This window comes from Salvelinus sp. IW2-2015, linkage group LG1 (assembly GCF_002910315.2).
Source record: "Salvelinus sp. IW2-2015 linkage group LG1, ASM291031v2, whole genome shotgun sequence".
In the NCBI taxonomy this organism is placed as follows: domain Eukaryota; kingdom Metazoa; phylum Chordata; class Actinopteri; order Salmoniformes; family Salmonidae; genus Salvelinus; species Salvelinus sp. IW2-2015.
The window spans coordinates 24,349,065-24,372,799 of record NC_036838.1 but is presented as its reverse complement, the minus strand read 5'-3'; the positions used below and the strand labels follow the sequence as shown (position 1 = coordinate 24,372,799).

Sequence of the window (23,735 nt, the reverse complement as noted above, 5' to 3'; positions counted from 1 at the left end):
AAAGGGACCAGGACGACTGATCCGTGTAAAGGAAAGAATGAATGGGGCCATGTATCGTGAGATTGAGTGAAAACCTCCTTCCATCAGCAAGGGCATTGAAGATGAAACGTGGCTGGGTCTCTTCAGCATGACAATGATCCCAAACACACGCCCGGGCAACGAAGGAGTGGCTTCGTAAGAAGCATTTCAAGGTCCTGGAGTGGCCTAGCCGTCTCCAGATCTCAACCCCATAGAAAATCTTTGGAGGGAGTTGAAGTCTGTGTTGCCCAGCACAGCCCAAAACATCACTGCTCTAGAGGAGATCTGCATGGAGGAATGGGCCAAAATACCAGCAACAGTGTGTGAAAACCTTGTGAAGACTTACAGAAAATGTTTGACTTCTGTCATTGCCAACAAAGGGTATATAACAAAGTATTGAGAAACTTTTGTTATTGACCAAATACMTATTTTCCACCATAATTTGCAAATAAATTCATTAAAAATCCTACAATGTGATTTTCTGGATTTTTTTTCRRRTCWRWTTMTSTSTSWRAMWMMWYYWGTYRKRKTYWMYWYAAWWWRASYSSRCTCATCTTTTTAAGTGGGAGAACTTGRACAATTGGTGGCTGACTAAATACTTTTTTGCCCCACTGTACATACATACATAGTACCAGTCAAAAGTTTGGACACACCTATTCATTCCAWTTTTACTATTTTCTACATTGTAGTATAATAGTGAATACATCAAAACTATGAAATAACACATGGAATAATCTAGTAACCAAACCAGTGTTAAACAAATCTAAATATATTTGAGATTCTTCAAAGTAGCCACCCTTTGCCTTGGTGACAGCTTTGCACACTCTTGGTGTTCACTCAACCAGCTTCATGAGGTAGTCCCCTGGAATGCATTTCAATTAACAGGTGTGTCTTAAGTTAATTTGTGGAATTTCTTTCCTTAATGCGTTTGAGCCAATCAGTTGTGTTGTCAATTCGGAAAATTTCAAGAARTTTGAAAGTTTCTTCAAGTGCATTCGCAAAAACCATCAAGCGCTATGATGAAACTGGCTCTCATGAGGACCGCCACAGGAAAAGAAGACCCAGAGTTGCCTCTGCTGCAGAGGATAAGTTCATTAGAGTTATCAGCCTCAGAAATTGCAGCCCAAATAAATGATTCACAGAGTTCAAGTAACAGACACATCTCAACATCAACTGTTCAGAGAAGACAGCGTGAATCAGGCCMTCATGGTCGAATTGCTGCAAAGAAACCACTACTAAAGGACACCAATAAGAAGAGACTTGCTTGGGCTAAGAAACATGAGCAATGGACATTAGACCAGTGGAAATATGTCCTTTTGGCCTGATGAGTCCAAATTTTAGATTTTTGGTTCCAACTGCCGTGTCTTTGTGAGACGCAGAGTAGGTAAAAGGATGATCTCGGCATGTGTGGTTCCCACTGTGAAGCATGGAGGAGGAGGTGTGTTGGTGTTGAGGTGCTTTGCTGGTGACACTGATTTATTTAGAATTCAAGTCACACTTAACCAGCATGGCTACCACCGCATTCTGCAGCGATACGCCATCCCATCCACGTTTGCGCTTAGTGGGACTATCATTTTGTTTTTCAACAGGACCCAATTGAGAGGGTTTGGGATGAGTTGGAAAAGCATTCCAGGTGAAGCTGGTTGAGAGAATGCCAAGAGTGTGCAGCGCTGTCATCAAGGCAAAGGGTGGCTACTTTGAAGAATATAAAATATATTTCAAATCAAATTGTATTTGTCACATGCGCCAAATACAACAGGTGTAGGTAGACCTTACAGTGAACTGTTTACTTACAAGCCCTTAACCAACAATGCAGTTAAGAACCCCACCCCAAAAAAGTAAGATAAGAATAACAAATAATTGAACAGCAGAAGTAAATAACAATAGCGTGACTGTATACAGGGGGTACRGGTGTCGATGTAATTATGTACATGTAGGTAGAGTTATTAAAGTGTCTATGCATAGATAATAACAGAGTAGCAGCAGGGGGGGGGGAAATACAAATAGTCTGGGTAGCCATTTGATTAGCTATTCAGGAGTCTTATTGCTTGGGGGTAGAAGCTGTTTAGAAGCCTCTGGGACCTACACTACCATTCAWKYGTTTGGGGTCACTTAGAAATGTTCTTGTTTTTGAAAGAAAAGCAAAAAACAATTGTCCATCTAAAATAACATCAAATTGATCAGAAACAGTGTAGACATTGTTAATGTTGTAAAAGACTATTGTAGCTGGAAATGGCAGATTTTTTTTATGGAATACATAAATGTACAGAGGCCCATTTATCAGCAACCATCACTCCTGTGTTTCAATGGCACGTTGTGTTAGCTAATCCAAGTGTATCATTTTAAAAGGCAAATTGATCATTAGAAAACCCTTTTGCAATTGTTAGCACAGCTGAAAACTGTTGTCCTCATTAAAGAAGCAATAAAACTGGCCTTTAGACTAGTTGAGTATCTGGAGCATCAGCATTTGTGGGTTTGATTTACAGGCTCAAAATGGCCAGAAACAAAGCACTTAATTCTGAAACTCATCAATCTATTCTTGTTCTGAGAAATGAAGGCTATTCCATGCGAGAAATTGCCAAGAAACTGAAGATCTCGTACAACACTGTGTACTACTCCRTTCACAGAACAGCGCAAACTGGCGCTAACCAGAATAGAAAGAGGAGTCGGAGGCCCCTGTGCACAAATAGACAAGTACATTAGAGTTTCTAGTTTGAGAAACAGACGCCTCACAAGTCCTCAACTGGCAGCTTCATTAAATAGTACCCGCAAAACACCAGTCTCAACGTCAACAGTGAAGAGGCGACTCTGCGATGCTGGCTTTCTAGGCAGAGTTGCAAAGAAAAAGCCATATCTCAGACTGGCCAATAAAAATAAAATATTAAGATGAGCAAAATAACAGACACTGGAACTCTGCCTAGAAGGCTAGCATCCCGGTGTCGCCACTAGGAGTGCCACCTCCTGGATGAGCGTTTTCCTGTTTGCTTATGGCGGAATGCAGTTTTAGTGCCAGCCTCGGTCTGTGGTGGTTTGTAGACAGCTACYAAAAATACAGATAAACTCTAGGTAGTGTGGTCAACAGCTTATCATGAGATACTTTACCTCAGGTGACCAAAACCTTGAGACTTCCTTAGATATCATGCACCAGCTATTGTTTACAGATATGCATAGGCCCTCGCCCCGTGTCTTACCAGAGGCTGCTGTTCTGTCCTGCCGATAGAGCGTGAAGCATGGAGGAGGAGGTGTGATGGTGTGGGGGTCCTTTGCTGGTGACACTGTCAGTGATTTATTTAGATTAAGACACACTTAACCAGCATTCTACAGCGATATGCCATCCCATCTGGTTTGCACTTAATGTGAATATCATTTTGTTTTTCAACAGGACAATTACCAAAAACACACCACCAGGCTGTGTAAGGACTATTTGACCAAGGAGAGTGATGGAGTGCTGCATCAGATGACCTGCCTCCACAATCGCCTGACCTCAACCCAATAGAGATGGTTTGGGAATAGTTGGACCGCTGAGTAAAGGAAAAGCAGCCAACAAGTGCTCAGCATATGTGGGAACTCCTTCAAGACTGTTCGAAAAGCATTCCAGGTGAAGGTGGTTGAGAGAATGCCAAGAGCGTGCAAAGCTGTCATCAAGGCAAAGGGTGGCTACTTTGAAGAATCTCAAATATATATTTTGATTTGCTTAACATTTTTTTTGGTTACTACATGATTATTTCATAGTTTTGATGTCTTCACTATTCTACAATGTAGAAAATAGTAAAAATAAAGAAATCCTTGAATGAGTAGATATGCCAACTTTTGACTGTTACTGTATATGGCACAGTTGTTKCTTGTTTTGGTTCTTAAATACAAGTGATATATACCTTTTATTTTATCAGAATTGTTTTTAACCAATGTTGATCTTTAATGCAGGGCAAACAGACAAGCTCCTTACTTTTTCCCACTTCCACTTGCCTCTTCCATTTTTGCGGTAATGCTGGATTTAGTTGGTTGTATTTTGGGGTAAAGTGGACATTTCCATTTTTTTTTTTTTGGTAGCTGCATGTGTAAAAAAAATTAAGTCGCACACCATGTATAAACTCCCAGCAATTTAATGGGTATTTACCAACGTTTCGGCATCACTGTGCCTTCCTCAGGGTAATGTCATGAATAGTTGAACCAGGTTATGTAGACACACAGTGCAATTAGTGTAACCAATGAAAATAGTGAGAGGTGTCATAATGATTAAGTTAATTAACATTAGTGAAACTGTTACAAAATACTATATGGCATATTAAATATATTACGCTATTGTTATCATATAGAAACATAATGGAATATTGTACATCATATTAGCATCAACATGCATTATTTCACATTTCGTATTTCATTTTTGTTACATGTAATCTTTTGGTTCAACCTTAATATATTAATGAGCATCATCAACAGGGGGAACATATTAGCGTACACCTAATAAGCTGTAAAAATATTTTCTCAATTTATAAGACTTGTTCATAAGAAAGGCCTGAGATCAAAGTCAATATTCAGACCACTAGGGGWCAATGTTTTTAGATAGGATATCCAGTAAGCCTCCCTTTGTAGGCTTTTCCACATGAACAGGTGATGAGATAGATTAATCTCTTGGTCTTGCATGAGATGATACCCRTAACAGGGATCTTTCGACCTGTATGTGGGTGTCTGAAGAAATARGTTTTTTATAGTGCTATTGCACTGTGTGCATGAGCCAKATTTGTAGTTCCCATTAGGGATAGGTGTCTGAGTGGGCTCAGGGGGCAMGTCAGATCTCACCAAACTATCTCCAATATTGCGACCACGCTTATAGACCACCAGTGGGGGTTTCTTGAAGAGGTGTGCAATTTTTTTGTCTGATTGCAGAATATCCTGTGCTTTTTCAGGATTCCTTTCATTTTTCTCCGAACCCTTGGTGTACTTTAGTGCAAAAGATGGTTGTGTTGTTTTTCTTCTTTGATGTTTTTTTTTAGTAATTCCTCTCTTGGTTGAGATATTTTCATCATTGCATCATCAAGAGTTTTGTCCTTGTAGCCTCTCATTTGGAATTTCTGTCATTCTTTTAGCATTGCTTTCGAAATCTGACTGGTGGCCACAGATTTGTTTAACCCTGCATAACTGGCTATATGGTAGACCATTATTGAGGGGAAGGGGATGCATACTATCTCACATAGCAAYGTATTGCGATCTGTGGGCTTTGTGTACAAGTCTGTGTGTAATGCATCATTCTCTTTGATAATCCATAAGTCCAGGTAGTTTATTTTTCTCTTATCAGTCTGCATGGTGAATTTGAGGTATTCAGAGCTCTCGTTTAGTAGAGTTTGGGATTCATTTAGTTCCTGCTGACTTCCTTCCCAGAGCACAAAGACATCAGCTATGTATCTCTTCCATAGAAGTATTTTAGAAAGTAAGGGGTGTGTCTCTTTTATAAAGGAATGCTTCTTCAAATTGCCCCACATACAGGTTTGCATAGTTGGGGGGGYAAAGGGGAACCCATGACTACACCCCGAATTTGAAGGAAAAAGTCTGACTCAAAGACAAAGTAGTTATGGGATAATACCAGTTCAGTAAGTTGTAAGATGCAATCATTGGATGGTGCAAGTGTAGAGTCTTTCTGCTGAAGGAAGTGTTGCAGCACCTGCAAGCCTCCAGTGTGTGGGATGTTKGTGTACWAGCTCTCCACATCAAAAGTGGRCAGCAGGGTYCCCTCTGGTAACCTTCCTAAGCCCTCTATCAATGASATCATGTGACTAGTGTCTTTGACATAAGATGGGAGATTCTCAACCATCGGTTTAATGTGGTAATCCACACATTTAGAAATGTTGGATGTCAGAGTCAATTGCTGCTACAATGGGTCTACCTGGACAACTCCACCAGTCCTATTTATATCATTTACAACGATTATCTTTTCTTTTTTTAAATCAATTTAGTATATGTGATTTTAACCACAATAATTGTTGTTATTTGTTCTGTCTTTTCTGGTGGATTAAACTGAAATTTCAACTAACTTTCTATGGCTTGTTTTTAAAAAAAGAAGATATTTTGGAGATTTCATTTTCGAAAAGCCGAAAGTGAGGTTGTAATCTGAATAAAGGGAAAAAGGACATTCTTGAACATGGGGTGACACATTCTTACTAATCTCCTAGAGAACCAGTATGGAATTAAATATAARTTTTGTATCACTGATGCCTTTAGTGAGATGTTTAATGCTTTAATATTTTAATTTCTGCCCTCCAAATTCATTATATAAATAGGCCCGTTTTATTRTGCCTGGCTTGCCGTTCTATATAAAATTTAATATTTTTTGCTAATATAATTTAAAAAAACAGGTTGCTAGGTGTAGGCAATACCATACGAAAATGGCTAAACTGGGATATGACTAAAGAGTTAATCAGGGTGATTTTTCCCATAAATGAACAGTTCTTTTCCTTTCCATGGTAGCAAAATCTTAACTATTTTTGTTAACTTATTTGTTTTTCATTCATGTTTTTGTAAAAAAAGAAAATAGGGGGTAGATCGGCTTTTAATAGTGCAGATTGTAGATTCCATCAATGTAATTGTCTGCATCACTTTTTKTAACCAAATTATATCTAGATCCTCTGAGGCTGTGTAGGGGTCCAAATTGGGGATTTAAAAGAAAGCATGAATCATCAGCATACAATGACACCTTTGATTTTAAACCCTTGATTTCTAACCCCTTGATATTATTGTTGGCTCTGATTTTAATAGCTAACATTTCAATGGCCATAATAAATAGATATGCCGATAGTAGACGACCTTGTTTACCTCCTCTTGACAGTTTAATACTTTTGTGGCAGGGGAGAACGACTGCCCCCATTTCATTGAAGCCATGAAGTTAAAGGCCGACCAGGGACTGTTGTATCCAGAAATTAAGGTAATCAAATCGAAGCAAATTTTATTTGTCACATGCACCAAATACAACAGGTGTAGTAGACCTTACCGTGAAATGATTACTTACAAGCTCTTAACCAACAATGCAGTTGTAAGAAAATATTTACTAAATAAACTAAAGTAAAAAATATTTTAATGTAACACAAAATAACAATAATGAGGCTATATACAGGGGGTACAGGTTAGTCAGGGTCATTTGTACATGTAGGTAGAGGTAAAGTGACTATGCATAGATAATAAACAGTGAGTATGAGCAGTGTAAAAACAAAGTTGGGTGGTGTCAATGTAAATAGTCTGTGTGGCCATTTTGATTAATTGTTCAGCAGTCGTATGGCTTGGGGTAAGAAGCTGTTAAGGAGCCTTTTGGACCTAGACTTGGCACTAAGGTACCGCTTGCCGTGCGGTAGCAGAGAGAACAGTCTATGACTTGACTGACTGGACTCTGACAATTTTTGGGGCCTTCTTCTGACACTGCCAAGTATATAGGTGCTGGATGGCAGGAAGCTTGGCCCCAGTGATGTACTGGGCCATACGCACTACCCTGTAGGGCCTTACGGTCGGATGCTGAGCAGTTGCCATACCAGGCAGTGATGCAACTGGTCAGGATGCTCTCGATGGTGCAGCTGTATAACTTTTTGAGGTTCTGGGGACCCATGTCAAATCTTTTTTTGTCTCATGAGGGGGAATAGGGTTTGTCATGCCATCTTCAAGACTTTGTTGGTATGTTTGGACCATGATAGATTGTTGGTAATGTGGACACCAAGGAACTTGAAACTCTCGACCCGCTCCACTACAGCCACATCGATATGAATGGGGGAGTGTTCGACCCTCCTTTTCTTGTAGTCCACGATCATCTCCTTTTGTCTTGCTTATTTTGAGGGAGAGGTTGTTGTCCTGGCACCACACTGCCAGGTCTCTGACCTCCTCCCTATAGGCTGTCTCATTGTTGTCGGTGATCAGGCCTACCACCATTGTCATCATTAAACTTAATGGTGTTGGAGTTGTGCTTGGCCACGTCGTGGGTGAACAGGGAGTACAGGAGGGGACTAAGCACGCACCCCTGAGGGGCCCCCATGTTGAGGATCAGTGTGGAAGATGTGTTGTTGCATACCCTTACCACCTGGGGGCGGTCCGTCAGGAAGTTCAGGATCCTGTTGCAGAGGGAGGTGTTTAGTCCCAGGGTCTTTAGCTTAATGATGAGCTTTGTGGGTACTATGATGTTGAACACTGAGCTGTAGTCAATGAATAGCATTCTCACATAGTTCTTCCTTTTGTCCTGGTGGGAAAGGGCAGTGTGGAGTACGTCATCTGTGGATCTGTTGCGGTGGTATGCGAATTGGAGTGGGTCTAGGGTTTCCGGGATGATGGTGAGCCATGACCAGCCTTTCAAAACACTTCATGGCTACTGACGTGAGTGCTTCGGGGCGGTAGTCATTTAGGCTGGTTACCTTCACTTTCTTGGGCACAGGGACTGTGGTGGTCTGCTTGAAACATGTAGGTAATACAGACTCGGTCAGGGAGAGGTTGAAAATGTCAGTGAAGTCACTTGCCAGTTAGTCCTTTAATAGTTTGCCAGCCCTGCCACATCCGAGTGTCAGAGCCTACTACACGGATTCAATTTTAGTCGTGTATTGATGATTTGCCTGTTTGATGGTTAATCTGAGGGTAAAGCAGGATTTTTAAAATAAATGCCCGGGTAGAGTCCCTTGAAAGCAGCAGCTCTACCCTTTAGCTCGGTGTGGATGTTGCCTGTAACCCATGGCTTCTGGTTGGGATATATATTCGTACGGTCACTGTGGGGACGACGTCGTNCACTGTGGGGACGACGTCGTCGAGGCACTTATTGATTTAGTCGGTGACTGAGGTGGTATACTCCTCAATGCCATTGGATGAATCCCGGAACATATTCCAGCCTGTGCTAGCYAAACAGTCCTGTAGTGTAGCATCCGTGTCATCTGGCCAATTCTGTATTGAGCGAGTCACTGGTACTTCCTGGTTTAGTTTTTTCTTGTAAGGAGGATATAATTATGGTCAGATTTGCCAAATGGAGGGCGAGGGAGAGCTTTGTACGCGTCTCTGTGTGTGTAGTAAAGGTGGTCTAGAGTTTTCTTTTGTCTCTGGTTGCACAAATGAAATGCTGGTAGAAATGAGGTAAAACGGATTTAAGTTTGKCTGCATTAAAGTCCCCGGCCACTTGGAMTGCCTTATGGACTTATACAGCTTGTTGAGTGCAGTATTAGTGCCAGTATTATGGTGGTAAATAGACAGCTACGAAAAATATACAGAAACTTTCTTGGTAGATAGTGTGGTCTACAGCTTATCATGAGGTACTCTACCTCAGGCGAGCAATACCTCGAGACTACCGTAATATTAAATATCGCCCCTCAGCTGTTATTGACAAATAGACACACCCCCGCCCCTCGTCTTACCGGATGTAGCTGTTCTGTCCTGCCGATGCACAGAAAACCTTGCCAACTGTATCCATGTCGTCATTCATCCACAACTCGTTGAAACATAAGATATTACACTTTTTAACGTCCCGTTGGTAGGATAGTCTTGAACGGAGCTTATCTAGTTWATTTTCCAGTGATTGCACGTTGGCCAATAGAACGGATGGTAGAGGCGGGTTACCTACAAGGCAACRTGATCTGCGCCCCCTGTATTTCCTTTTCTTCATGAAAAGAAGGAAAAATTAGGGGGATTTGGGCCTTGTCTGGGAGCAACATTATATCCTTTACGTCAGACTAATTACATTTTAAAAATTAGTCCAGTTCGATGTGTGTAATCGCTGTTCTGATATCCAGAAACTATTTTAGGTTCTAAGACGGTTGCATCAACATTATGTTCAAAATAGCACAATTGGTTAGGAGCCCGTGAAACAGCAGCCATCCCCTCCGGCGCCATTCTCCTCAATCATGGTACCAATAATTGCTTCTATCACACCAGACGTATGTCCTTGAACCAATTTTATATTAAAATCACACACACACACAATTATACAAATTATTTAGTTGCTACTGGCAGCCTGCAATACCCCGGWCGGCCTTCAACTTGAGATACTCGTTGTGTGTTCGAGTGGTAAACCTAACAATGCCACTGCAAATTGAATTTGAAAGTCCGGGAACTTGCAGGTGCCTTGGTGGAAGAGCAAGAACTGGCAAATCTGGTGCAGTKCATGAGGAGGAGATGCACTGCAGTACTTAATGCAGCTGGTGGCCACACCAGATACTGACTGTTACTTTTGATTTTGACCCCCCTTTGTTCAGGGACACATTATTCKATTTCTGTTAGTCACATGTCTGTGGAACTTGTTCAGTTTATGTCTCAGTTGTTGAATCTTATGTTCATACAAATATGAAAATGAACACAGTTGACAGTGAGAGGACGTTTCTTTTTTGGCTGTGTTTATATGTTAGGGGTCAATGAAGGGTATATATATATTTTAATTTAATACATTTTTATTTTTAATCCCATCCCCGCAGGAGGCCTTTTGCCTTTTGGTAGGCCGTCATTGTAAATAAGAATTTGTTCTTAACTGATTTMCTTAGTTAAATAAAGGTTAAATAAATACAAATGTAAAAAAAAATATTATGTTCAAACATATTATTGCTTAATATTAATATTTCTATAGAATGAAGCAAGGGGTAGCAGTCTACTTTCAGTTCCTGATGAGGCAGGCCAGTTGCTATGGAACTAGACAATGAGGGATGTGGAACTCATATAATGCATGTCGCAAATGCATCAGCTCTATGTTCTCATTTGATCTCACAATGAAAACACACAATGCTCTTGTCTGTGTTTGTGTGCTTCCATTTGTGCCTGTGCATGTCTACATACACGTGTGTCTGTATCCAGATCTGCCTTCAGCAACAACATGCTCYTGGCCTATGACCTCCTAACCCAGACACGGCCCCAGCAGCATGGAGGAGGGGGACCCAGTGGCCATACTGGTCCCTTCAGCTCTAACAGCCCAGGTGGAGATCGGGGGCTCAGGGGCCACCTCTACACTCACACACATCCTCTAGGTAGCATATACAATTGATCATTCATACTGTATAATATACACTGCTGGTTATTAAGATCCCTGATTTCGGAAACCATTCATTACCTTTGTGCTGTTGAGCAAGGCACTGAAGCTGACCCTGCTCCTCTCAAGTGCTGTGTTTGTGTGTTGTTTTGTCTGAGGGGTTTTGGAGCAGAGTAAAATATACATTTCTGTTGATGACGGAAATCTAAGTAATATTCCTGTTCTMCTCTATACCCTTCTCCAGCGTCTCTGCAGCTTGGGGGGGGGTCCCCATCTCCACCTCAGCGGCCCTGCTAAACCGGCTCCACTGCCACGACCATGGGACAGTGCCCTACGACGTCTTCAGGCACGGTGTGCTGTGTTTTCTGACTACATACGGCGGGCACAGAGACTGTACGCAGAGGTCTACGTCCCAGCTGAGGGGCCTGCTGGTCGGGCACTGTGTCTGGCGGTGCTGGGCACCCTCTACGAAACTCTGGAGACGTTGTGATGCGATGGCGGCTCCTCTGATGCAAACCACTACACCAGCCTTTCTTAAAGTATGGGTCGCGACGTGTTAAAGCAGGGCTTCCCAACCCTCTTCCTGGAGATTTACTGTCCTGTAGGTTTTCAGTCCAACCCTAACTTAGCATATCTGATTCAGCTAGTTAATTAAGGTCTTCTTGAGCAGCTAATAAGTAAAATCAGGTGTGTTAAATTAGGGTTGGACTGAAAACCCACAGGACTGTAGATCTCCAGGAAGAGGGTTGGGCAGCCCTGTGTTAGAGTAAATGTATAATTATTTCATGAATTACTGGAATTGGTTTGGACAAGTGCTCTCTGTTCAGTGCGTTCTCTGTTCAGTGTGGGAGGGAGATGGCTTTAAACCCAGATTTTAGTCAGTATGCCTAGCCTATGCCCATTGAAATAAGTCAATCTCGCAAATAGGCCATTCATAGCGGTTTGTAGTCTTAACATCAGGCACAATTGCCAGAAAATAACCTAACATTCCTCAAGTGTTTCTTGCACAGAGATTGAGATCATCTGTCCAACTTTCATCACTCAAATTCTCGTGTTGTATTTATCTATAGTTATGTACATTTATTTAAMCAATGAAGCCAGAGGAGGTGTGGTATATTGGCCATATATCACAAACCCCTGAGGTGCCTATGTCACGCCCTGATCTGTTTCACGTGTCCTTGTGCTTGTCTCCACCCCCCACCAGGTGTCGCCCATCTTCCCCATTATCCCCTGTGTATTTATACTTGTGTTTTCTGTCTCTGTTGCCAGTTCGTCTTGTTTGTTCAAGCCTACCAGCGTTTTGTCTCAGCTCCTGTTGTTCCCTAGTCTCTCTTTTCCTTGTCCTCCTGGTTTTTGACCTTTGCCTGACCTGACCTTGAGCCTGTCTGCTATCCTGTACCTTGGGCTCTGCTCTGGATTATTGACCCCTGCCTGCCTTGACCTGTCGTTTGCCTGCCCCTGTGGTTACAATAAACATTGTTACTTCACACAGTCTGCACTTGGGTCTTACCTTGATTCCTGATAGCCMTATTGCTATTATAAACTGGTTACCAACGTAATAAGAGCAGTAAAAATACATATTTTGTCATATCCGGGGTATACGGTCTGATATACCACAGCTGTCAACCAATCAGCATTCAAGGCTTCACCCACCCAGTTTATAYTTACAATTATAAACTGGGTGGTTTGAGCCCTGAATGCTGATTAGTTGAAAGCCATGGTATATCAGACTGTGTACCATGGGAATGACAAAACACGTTTTACTATTCTAATTACATTGTTAACCAGTTTATAATAGCAATAAGGCTCCTCAGGGTTTTGTGGTATATGGCCAATATACCACGATTAAGGGCTATGTCCAAAGAACAGCCATTAACCGTGGTATATTGGCCATATACCACACCTCCTAGGGCCTTATTGCTTAATCATAGCAGTCAAAACAAGTTAAATCGTCATCCATTGATAGAAAATGATCTTGAGAGTTAAAGGGCAATTTATCTTTTGTCTTGCGACATATTCTTAAACTTACAAGAATCATTACTTTGATGGGAAAACTAATTTTGCTTCTTAGCCTATGTCGTAAACAATTACGTATTCCTTAACACTCGATAACGTTATGGAAAAAGGATTTCATGGATAAATGTGGTAACTCCTCACTTGCTGCGAAAACATATTTTTGGCTAGTTTTCAGGCCTTGTGTGCAGGTTTTCAGAGGTCATAGGGCTAGAGATTTGAGCTGGACCTGGCAACACAGAGCATGACAGTTAAACCCAGGGAGTTCTTTCAGAAAAGGGAAGAATGCTTCAGGAAACAGTGCTTTGACAGTGGAAAAGTAAGTCAGCTAGCAAGACCTCATTTTATAACAGGTGATGATCAGCAGAAATAAGGGAGTACTATCTCTCATAGTAGTAGATGTGGGTTTCTCTTTCAAACAATCCCCTTGTACACAGCTAATAGCTAGCTAAAGTTAGCCAAAGCAAGCTTGCTAACTACAAGCTAACTAGTGCAACCCTAAGCAACAGTACATATGAAGATGAAAAAATGATCAGGCCTACTGTACATCTTACTGTAGAACTTATTGGTGAAAACAAGTCTAGGTTGGAACTATTGCTGTTAAAATACAAGTAATTTTTAAAATTCTGAACTGGAATAAACTGATTGAAGCAAGATGCTTTTTGAGGAAAACACACAGTTCTGGGTTGTTCATCTACAGCAGGAAGTGGTATCCTGCCTGACTGAGAAAGCAGTAGATTTTCTGATCCAGTTTGTCACCACATATCTAAGAGTCAGGGTTCTCAACTCTGGCATACTTTAAAAAAGAAACAAGTACAGAAACAGACTCCATGCTGAGCATGACCTCAGGGTTTCATTGTCAAAGACTGAGCACAGAATAGACCTACTTGTTGAAAACTTCAACCAGTCACACCTCTCATTAGAGCTTTGTGTATCTTTTCTGGTTTACATCTGTGTGATATGATCAARCAGTTTATTCCAGTTCAGAATGAAAATTATTATAGTTTAACAGCAACAGTTCCAACCTAGACCGTGTTTTTAATGGGGGAAAATAAACATGAATAGCTATTTATATTTAATTTCATTGTTATTTGTCTTTATTGCATCGGTTTTAGGCTGGCTTAAGGGCAATGAAATGTACTGATATTTATGTATAGTTACATCTTTTCATAAGCTTGGGTCCCAGGAAAATACAGAATTTCTCAATTGGGTCCAAGGCTGAAAAGGTTGAAGAAACCCTGCACTACACTAACAAAAATCCCTATATGGAGGCTAATGCAAAGATTAGCCGCTAGCTGGAGGCGAGCACTAAAATATCARCCGTTAAGCTGGCCCAGGCTACGGCTGGAGCAGAGCCAGCCGTGGGTAACATGGACGCCAAGGAATTTGAGGACACTGCTGCAGAGCTCATCATTGCTCGAGTACGAATTCTGTCATAACAGGATCTTCACAAAGGATAAAATGCTCACTAACAGGGATGTAAAAAATATATAAAAAATGTGCGTATGGAAAATTTCTGGTATCTTTTATTTGAGCTCATGAAACATGGGATTAACACTTAACACATTGTGTTAATATTTTTGTTCAGTTTAGTTTAAGTACAATTAGATGTGTGTATCATTCTCATGAAATGRATGACTAAATATATACTGTATAATAGTATGGTACGATGTAAATGACTCAATATACCAATAAATGTCATAACTATCTTGTTATTGCTTTKATCTATAACGGCGTTAGAAGTAAAATGTTTTATTCTGTTATAAAGCCTTCATAAACAACAGTGTATTTGATGCTTTCCATTCTTATGAGAATGAGACAAGTAAAGCTTCTATGTAGTTACTGCATAGGTGATTAAGTTAATATTTGTAAGTCGCTCTGGATAAGAGCGTCTGCTAAATGACTTAAATGTAAATGTAAATGTAAACATGAAACAGATTGATGGAATTATTCAGGCCAGTTAACAGCAATACCTCCACACCTCCAGGTGGTTATAGAAACTGGTGGCAAAAAGTGGCCAGCTGAAATGTTTTATATACTGTAACAAAATAAACTTTTAGTAGAAACAAACATCTTAAAATAACCAAAAATCTTGTATTAAGCACCTCCTTACATCTCACCAATATTGTATCCATTCTACAGGAAAGAGAAATTCACATGACTTTTTATGGGTAATAGAGATGATCATTGGGGAAAATAGAAACATAAAAACTAATAGAAAAGCATCCCAAGAAAATCCATAATTCACAAATGACCAAACCTACAGCCAAACCCAATTCTTATATTATCCTACTTTAACAGAGTGAGAGCAGCATTCAAATCAATTAAAGTTAGCATTCCAAAGCAAAGTGAAGTAGAGCAAATAAATCATATTCTAGTTAATTAGTTCAAGTGCCTTGCTGTAAACCACCTAATGATATCAATTCTCATGAAAGACAAACGTAAGATAGCGCAACAAATGCTCATTGTTAGATTTAAGAAAGCCGAAACAAACATCTTGACGATTCTTTGGCACCATCGAGAGGCTGGTAGAGAATAGCATACCGGTTAGTTGTGTTCTGACTACTGAAAAAAAAGACARGTCTTTATCAGCGGATCGATCCCCTTTAGGTTTAAGAAAAATATAATTACTTTCTAACAAGAACCAAAATGTCAGTATAAAAGGGCATGTGGAATTTACACTATCTGAGAATTAGGTCTTTTCAGCGGTATATTTAAGCAATAAGGCCCGAGAGGTTGTGGTATATAGCCAATATACCACGGCAAAGGGCTGTTCTTAKGCAAAACGCAATGCGGAGTGCCTGGATACAGCCCTTAGTCGTGGTATATTGCCATTATACCACAAACCCCCGAGGTGCCATATTGCTATTATAAACMGGTTACCAACGTAATTTGAGCAGTAAAAACAAATGMTCTGTCATACCCGTGGTATACGGRCCGATATACCACGACTTTCGGCCAATCAGAATTCAGGGCTCGAACCACCCTGTTTATAATAGTGCTTGTTGATTACACCCTCAACATTCTATATTCTCATTGATTCCATTCAGTATGTTCATAATTACAGCTCGACTCAACCGCAACACTAGGAGTTGTCCTGTTCAGATGCCCCCCGCCATCAGTGGGGAGGTCTCAGATTGGTTGACCTGTGCAGTGATYCTGTAGTGGGGAGAATCGTAGAGGTGATTGCTCTGTAGGTCCACCTCTGTCCGCAGCGTTACTTTCTACAAATGGGAAACYGAGAACAGTTGTTAGAATCATGGTCTCCAACTTCTGCCCTGGAGAGCTATGGGGTACGCAGGATTTTGCTGCAGRCCACCTGGACAAAAGGAACACCTATGTCAGAATGCTGTTCATTGACTACATCTCAGCGTTCAACACCTTAGTGCCTACAAAGCTCATCACTATGCTGAGGACCCTAGGACTAAACACCTCCCTCTGCAACTGGATCCTAGACTTCTTGACGAGCCTCCCCCAGCTGGTAAGGGTAGGCAACAACACGTCTGCCACACTGATCCTCAACACTGGGGCCGCTCAGGGGTGTGTACTTAGTCCCCTCCTGTACTCCCTGTTCACCCACGACTGCGTGGCCAAACAACTCCAACACCATCATTAAGTTTGCTGACAACAACAGTGGTAGGCCTGATCACCGACAACAATGAGAGAGCCTATAGGGAGGAGGTCAGAGACCTGGCAGTGTGGTGCCAGGACTACAACCTCTCCCTCAATGTGAGCAAGACAAAGGAGCTGATCGTGGACTACAGGAAAAGGCGGGKCAAACAGGCCCCCATTAACAACAWCGAGAGTTTCAAGTTCCCATCGAGAGCATCCTGCCGGTCCAAGCTTCCTGCCATCCAGCACCTATATACTAGACGTTGTCAGAGGAAAAGCCCCAAATTATTGTCAGAGACTCCAGTCACCCAAGTCATAAGACTGTTTTCTCTGCTACCGCACGGCAAGCGGTACCGGAGCGCCAAGTCTAGGACCAAAAGGCTCCTTAACAGCTTCTACCCCCAAGCCATAAGACTGCTGAACAATTAATCAAATGGCCACCGGACTATTACATTGACCCCCCCTCCATTTGTTTAGTACACTGCTGCTACTCACTGTTTATTATCTATGCATAGTCACTTCACCCCTACCTACATGTAGAAATTACCTCAACTAACCTGTACCCCCGCACATTGACTTGGTACCGGTACCCCCTGTATATAGCCTCGTTATTGTATTACTTTATATTATTTTTTACTTCAGTTTATTTGGTAAATATTTTCTTAACCKTTTCTTGAACTGAACTGTTGGTTAAYGGCTTGTAAGTAAGCATTTCACAGTKAGGTCTACACATGTTGTATTCAGCGCATGTGACAAATAAAGTTTGATTTGAACATATATTCTGTCTGGTCCAACTGATGGAGTGAGTGAAGTGAGGAAGAGAGCTTAYGTACCTGGAAGTCTCTGATGTAGGTGAGGAAGAAACTGACGAAGGAGAGAGCCAGAGACCACTCAGAGATGGTGCTGATGATGTGGGGGATGTAGCCCTGCAACAGACAGAGCTGTTAGCGCACACACGCACGTTAACACAAGCACAAACCATCACAAAGTCTACTGACCGTCTCTCCAGGTATCCAGTGCAGTTTATGGGCCACGTCCACTCCGGGTAGACTGCTGTACATGATGACAGATGACACAAACACTGAGAGATGAGGGGGTTAAGGAGCACAACAGGCAGAGGCTAGAGCTGTGTTACAGAGGGCAACTCTTGCAATATTTCAGAACGGTTGGATCTTGAACAAGCTGTCAGAGGTCCTTGCAATTTGTTGCACAAGTTCACAGCTTCCATTCACTGTAATTGACTGGCATTGTCTTATAGCAACAACATTCTATTATCAGCAACAATGAATCATGATTTCATATTTTCTTGTTGCAGAAATAGTGGAGGATACTGCTGATGATGCTGGCGAAGGTCCAGACTCCGATGCCGAGTCGGACCCAGAAGATGCTCTTCCCGTGGACGTGAGGCTGCATGTACAGAGACACCAAAGTCTGCACCAGGATGTACAGTGCCCCCACGCCAAACGTCAATATTGCCCCCACCAGGTGCATGGAGAACAGAGTCGTTTTCTGGTTGTTGTTGAGAGAGAGAATGATTTTATAGTACCACATTTACATACACTGTCATCAAAACAAACAGGAACAAAACAAACAGGAACAAGACTCGAGTCACACACAAACACACACGTGTCAATGGGTACCTGAAAGTTAGCAACAATGCACATGCCAAAGGAGCTGGTCCATCCCAGCACCAAACCCAAGAGGTTGAGTTTATGCAGCTTCGACTCCTCTTCGACTGTCAAGGCTTGGACCTGCTTGTAGCGTACGTACATGGTGGCTATGCCTGCCACGACAAACATGATCACAAATCAAAATATAGTCACAAATTCAGTCAGATTTACAGCTGGTTTCAAATGTATTGCTAGATTCCAAAGAGGAATCCGAGAGGTAATGGTGGTGTTACCTAAGTATGCTGAGATGTCCAGCATGATTCCAAACACACATCTCTCTGGGGCAACTGTCCCAGTGTCGCTGTGAACAGAAACATGACCATCAAATGTAATCTCCTACTATCACAATGTAATGTACAATTGTAATACATGTAAATTGTGTCTACTACTTATAAAGTGAAGTGATTGCAAGTATAATGGTAAAAAMGCACAGAGGATGGTGTTTTGAGCCTGTGTCTGACCTGATGTATGGCACCAGTGGGTCCACATGTCTCAGCAGCACAGCAGTGATGTAAGCAAAGATGAACGTGGCCGCTGTCCATAATACCAGAGCCACCGGTAGAATACACAGGCCCTGCTGGAACCACCACATATCCTCTGCTGTGTGTGTGTCAAACCACCAGTAGCCTATCCAAGTTAGACCACAGATGCTGGTATATTGCCTTCACCTGTAGATATTGGATTATGTGTGAGGCACCACACACACACAAAAAAAAAAATGTTGCTAAGCTGCTGCACACTCTTGTTTCCTCATTCTGGATAAAAGCTTAGAATCAAGAGACTACAATGTATTCCTGCCACGTGATCTCATTTCTCAGTTCCTCTACTAGTTGTGTGGCTTGATCTAGTCAAGTGACTTGAGATACAGAGCGAGCTAGTTACATTTGGTAGGCCACAATGCATACATGTATTTATTTTTTAAATAACCTTTATTTAAGAATTAAGTTAAGAACAAATTCTTATTTACAATGATGCCACAATACATGCTACTGTTTAATAAAATGAGTAGAGTGAACAAGATGCAGGTTTTCTGTTCTACCTCATAATTAACTGCACACACCTGGTGTCCCAGATCTAAACAAGTCCCTGATTAGAGGGGAACAATGAATAAATGCAGTATAACTGGCTTCCAGGTCCAGAGTTCAGTTTGCAGGCTTGATGCTGCGTTCAAAACAATTGGGAGCTCGGAAATCTCCGACTTCAGTGCACTCAAAACGACTGGGAACGCAGAAAAATTAGCTCCGAATGGAACAACTTGATTCGAACGGTCAGTCCTCTCGAAATTTAAYCTCGGACACTCGGGCCTATTTCCAGAGCTCCGACTTTCCACCTGAAAATCTGACGTCATTATTTGACCTAGTATTTTTCCGAGTTCCCAGTAGTTTTGAACGCGGCAATAAACTGTACCTTCAAAAAAGCGGTTCCTTTGTTGTCACCTCATCACACGAAATTCGGTCTCACAAAAGACCAACAATGAACAGCGGGAAAGCAGAAAAAGCTAATATTTCTAGTCTACTCTTTAGATCGCTCTGATTAAATGAAGGCTACATGACCCAGATGAGGAATTAGGTCACGCTTTCTCAGCTAAAATCACAAGCTCATTACTTCCTGTTAGTGTTCCAGAAGAGGCGTGGCATTGAAATACCCAGATCTGTAGCAAACGTCAATAAAGAGACCTCCGTTCCATCAGCAACAATACGCAAGACATATCAAGAAAAAGACTGTGACCTCGGCGATTTCCCTTCAAAATAAAAGTCCCCCGGTGACGATGGTAGAAAATAACAATTGGACGAAATTCATAACATTTTATGCTGAAATATTTTTGTTGTTGTTTAACAATATGAAAAAAGGAAAACATTTAATCGACTTTATAGCACAAATAATATTATAGCGCTGACATTATTGTTAACAGCTAAAAGTAATGATTACTAGAGAGTTATCATGGTTTTTTATTTATTTATTTTTTATTTTACCGTTATTTTACCAGGTAAGTTGACTGAGAACACGTTCTCATTTGCAGCAACGACCTGGGGAATAGTTACAGGGGAGAGGAGGGGGATGAATGAGCCAATTGTAAACTGGGGATTATTAGGTGACCGTGATGGCTGTCTCTTATACACATCTAGATGTGTATAAGAGACAGACCCTACACAGAGCAGTGTCCCCAATCACTGCCCTGGGGCATTGGGATCTTTTGTTTAGACCAGAGGAAAGAGTGCCTCCTACTGGCCCTCCAACACCACTTCCAGCAGCACCTGGTCTCCCATCCAGGGACTGACCAGGACCAACCCTGCTTAGCTTCAGAAGCAAGCCAYCAGTGGTATGCAGGGTGGTATGCTGGCTTACAGTAATACAAATAACAGTAATACAAATAACTAAACCTTATTTATAATACTACTATTATTAATAATAGTAATAACAATATTAATAATAATTGTATTATTATAATAATTATAATAATCTACTTTTGAAAATACTTTTAAATCCCATTGTTAATTAGTCCATTCGTATTGCACGACGTTCAGTACGTTTTTCATATTGGACATATATATTGCACCGTACACCATTTTTTGTACATTGTGTCTCAGTAAAGGGGGGTCTATTCTACCCAGGGGCACTTCTAGTTTCCAAATCCACAGAGTCTCGATGTTTCTACCAAGCAAACATTGTATCCACCAACAAAGTGATGTCATTTGTCCCCGCGCTCAGTTGGCGTGCCAACGTTTTTCCCGCGCAGATTTTCAACTGGTGACTTTACTGCAAGCTTAGCTAATTTAGACGAAGCTAAAGTGGCTTTCATTACTATATTTACATATATTTCAAAACGTTTGAAACAAAAGTTTTGAAGCAAAATAAGGATTTTTACTTTGATAGCCTATTCTATTTGAAAATAGGTCAGTAAATTGATTTCACACCTGGCACTAGATTGTTAACAGTGGTTAGCTGTTAGCTAGCTAACGTTAGCAAGCATATACAGTAGGCTAAAGTTGTCATTTGAACCAGTTCTTTGGCACATTTATTTTCTTTATTGACAACCAGCAAGAAATGGCAATGCACAAGGGACATGCTCAGAAAGGCAAAGCAAAAGGCACTATAACCAACTCAGGCAAACCCTATATGGAGGACTTCAATGAGAGTTTCAACAATGAAAACCTGCCAGGTAACATTGTTTGTCCTGGGAACTGGTAGCCTAAAATATTGTGCATGTTTTTATACATGACATAATATCTAATAGTCTACTTTCTTTATTGTTACAGTAGTTGAGGCAGAGGCATTGAGAGGAAGGAAACATCTGTCAGAGCCAGATGATGATGATATTGACATCACCAAAGGGTAGGCCAAGCATTCATCACAAAGTGACATTTATTTATCAGAGGTGAACATACAGTATCTTCCTGTGTGATTTAATTCATGGGTTGATATTGGTGTCATTCAATAACTATATAATGTCTTCCTCTTCCACAGAGGGGATATGATGACCATGTTGGATAGATTTGGAGGTATTGTGTGTTCCAAAGAAGAATCTGATTTACTTTTCCACTAGATTTATATCTAATCTCTCACTTTCTAGCCTTATATTTCATACTCTGGCCTTGTGGTGTAAAGTACTTAAGTAAAAATACTTTAAAGTACTTCTTAAGTCGTTTTTGGGGGTATCTGTACTTTACTATTTATATTTRTGACAACTTTTACTTTTACTCCACTATATTCCTGAAGAAAATAATGTACTTTTTACTCCATACGTTTTCCCTGACACKCAAAAGTACTCGTTACATTTTGAATGCTTAGCAGGACAGGAAAATTGTCAAATTCACACACTTATCAAGAGAACATCCCTGGTCATCCCTAATGCCTCTGATCTGGCGGACTCGCTAAACACAAATGCTTAGTTTGTAAATTATGTGTGAGTGTTGGAATGTGCCCATGGCTATCCGTAAATTTGAAAAACAAGAACATGGTGCCATCTGGTTTGCTTAATGTAAGGAATTTGAAATGATTTATACTTTTACTTTTGATACTTAAGTATATTTTATCAATTACATTTACTTTTGATACTTAAGTATATTTAAAACTCAAGTAGTATTTTACAGGGTGACTCACTTTTACTTTAGTCATTTTTTATTAAGGTATCTTTACTTTTACTCAAGTATGACAATTTGGTACATTATCCACCACTGGGGCCTTGCACACTGATTGGTACAGCGATTGTTTCTCATCAATGAACTATGCATTACATCTGTGAGCCTCTTTCTCTCTTTACTGCCAGCGGACATCAACAAAGCCTTCCTGGCAAAACGCAAACGTTTGGAAACGTTCACCAAGTCCTCTGTGAGGACTAGCCATCAGAAGATTGAGCAGTTATGGAGGGTCCAACAAAGAGACAGGTAATGAGATGTGTAGAGTGAAAGGAGGGTGCAAGTGTGTGCGTGTCTGTGTGTGTGCGTGTGTAACCTGATTTGTATTATATCAATTCCGCAGGAGTAAAGTGACAGAAGATTACTGCACCCAGTTCAATACAGTCTTCAGTCAGTGGGACACAGATGTGCAYAAGTCCAAGGATAACGAGGAGAAACTACTGGTAATGCTCTGTCAGGACAGAAAATATTGTACCTATTTCTATTCTATACCTACTTACAGAGTAACACTGGAGTAACTAAGGCATCTTTTAGAGCTAACTGTAGGTGCTGTATATGTTCCCATAGAGTATGTTCCAGCACCAGCAGAAGATGTTTCAGCACAAGAGGGCCTCCCAGAGCCAGAGACTGAAGACTCTCAAGCAGCTGCTGGAGCAGTACATCCAAGTATATTATCTCATAGTAGTCTTTAACATGGTGATTTTAAATCTATGTCTCAGCTGGTTTTCTCATGCCACCTTGTTTTGCTGGGCTGGTAGAGCCTTGATACGATGGAGAAGACCCATGTCAGCCAGCAGGGTGCTGCACAGGGCGAGCTGCGCCAGGAAATGGCACTGTTTCAGAAAAAGATTCTCAGTGACACAGTAAGTAAAAGGACAGATCAATTTACTAACTCATTGTTCACGCGCCTTACGTTGGTTYACCCCTTTGCTTAGCTGAAGCGTTGCTAAGAATACAAATTGATATGTGCCATTTTTAAATATTAGCATACTATGGGCATGAGCACTATGAGCATGAACTGAGCTATTTAGAAAATACTTATTTAACTGTTCTATTTAGAACATTTCATTTAGTTCAACAGACAATARATTTTTTATTAACAGCAACAGCAAGAGATGGCTACAGTGCGCAAGTCTCTGCAGACGATGCTGATGTAGGATCTTCAGAATGCAGGGAGCTGAGATGAATCAACTCCATCCAAATGCTTGTTGTGTGTACATATCACTAAGCTGYGTTGCCTGTTCTACTTTAGTTTATGGATGTGTTTCAGATAGAACTTTACAATCCCCAGATAAGTGTTAAACATCTCAGGAACCACATCTACCT

The 23,735-nt window shown here is 41.1% G+C and overlaps 3 protein-coding genes across 3 annotated transcripts in view; 2 read left to right on the top strand and 1 right to left on the bottom strand.

The window, feature by feature from the left end:
• Positions 1 to 3,815, top strand: part of LOC111963382 (DENN domain-containing protein 2D-like) — a 30,588-nt gene extending 26,773 nt beyond the window's left edge. The window contains exon 14 of the mRNA XM_023986787.2: positions 3,401 to 3,815. Coding sequence (XP_023842555.1) covers positions 3,401 to 3,435 — 35 coding nt within the window. The 3' untranslated portion in view covers positions 3,436 to 3,815. The remainder of the gene's footprint in view (positions 1 to 3,400) is intronic.
• A 10,680-nt stretch (positions 3,816 to 14,495) lies between these two features.
• On the bottom strand, positions 14,496 to 19,971 carry LOC111963374 (DNA damage-regulated autophagy modulator protein 2). Its single transcript, XM_023986776.2, has 8 exons — positions 19,681 to 19,971; positions 18,735 to 18,941; positions 18,507 to 18,574; positions 18,244 to 18,386; positions 17,935 to 18,112; positions 17,602 to 17,684; positions 17,437 to 17,529; positions 14,496 to 16,215 (listed from the first exon to the last, which is right to left on the bottom strand). The coding sequence occupies exons 2-8, from the start codon at positions 18,863 to 18,865 to the stop codon at positions 16,093 to 16,095; spliced, it is 819 nt and encodes a 272-aa protein (XP_023842544.1). The 5' UTR covers positions 18,866 to 18,941; positions 19,681 to 19,971; the 3' UTR covers positions 14,496 to 16,092.
• A 1,026-nt stretch (positions 19,972 to 20,997) lies between these two features.
• LOC111962674 (synaptonemal complex protein 3-like) lies at positions 20,998 to 23,733 on the top strand. The gene is made up of 8 exons (XM_023985988.2): positions 20,998 to 21,433; positions 21,531 to 21,606; positions 21,739 to 21,773; positions 22,541 to 22,658; positions 22,753 to 22,852; positions 22,977 to 23,075; positions 23,168 to 23,272; positions 23,513 to 23,733. Exons 1-8 carry the CDS (start codon positions 21,319 to 21,321, stop codon positions 23,564 to 23,566), a joined length of 702 nt encoding a protein of 233 aa, XP_023841756.2. The 5' UTR covers positions 20,998 to 21,318; the 3' UTR covers positions 23,567 to 23,733.
• The last annotated feature ends 2 nt before the right edge of the window (positions 23,734 to 23,735 follow it).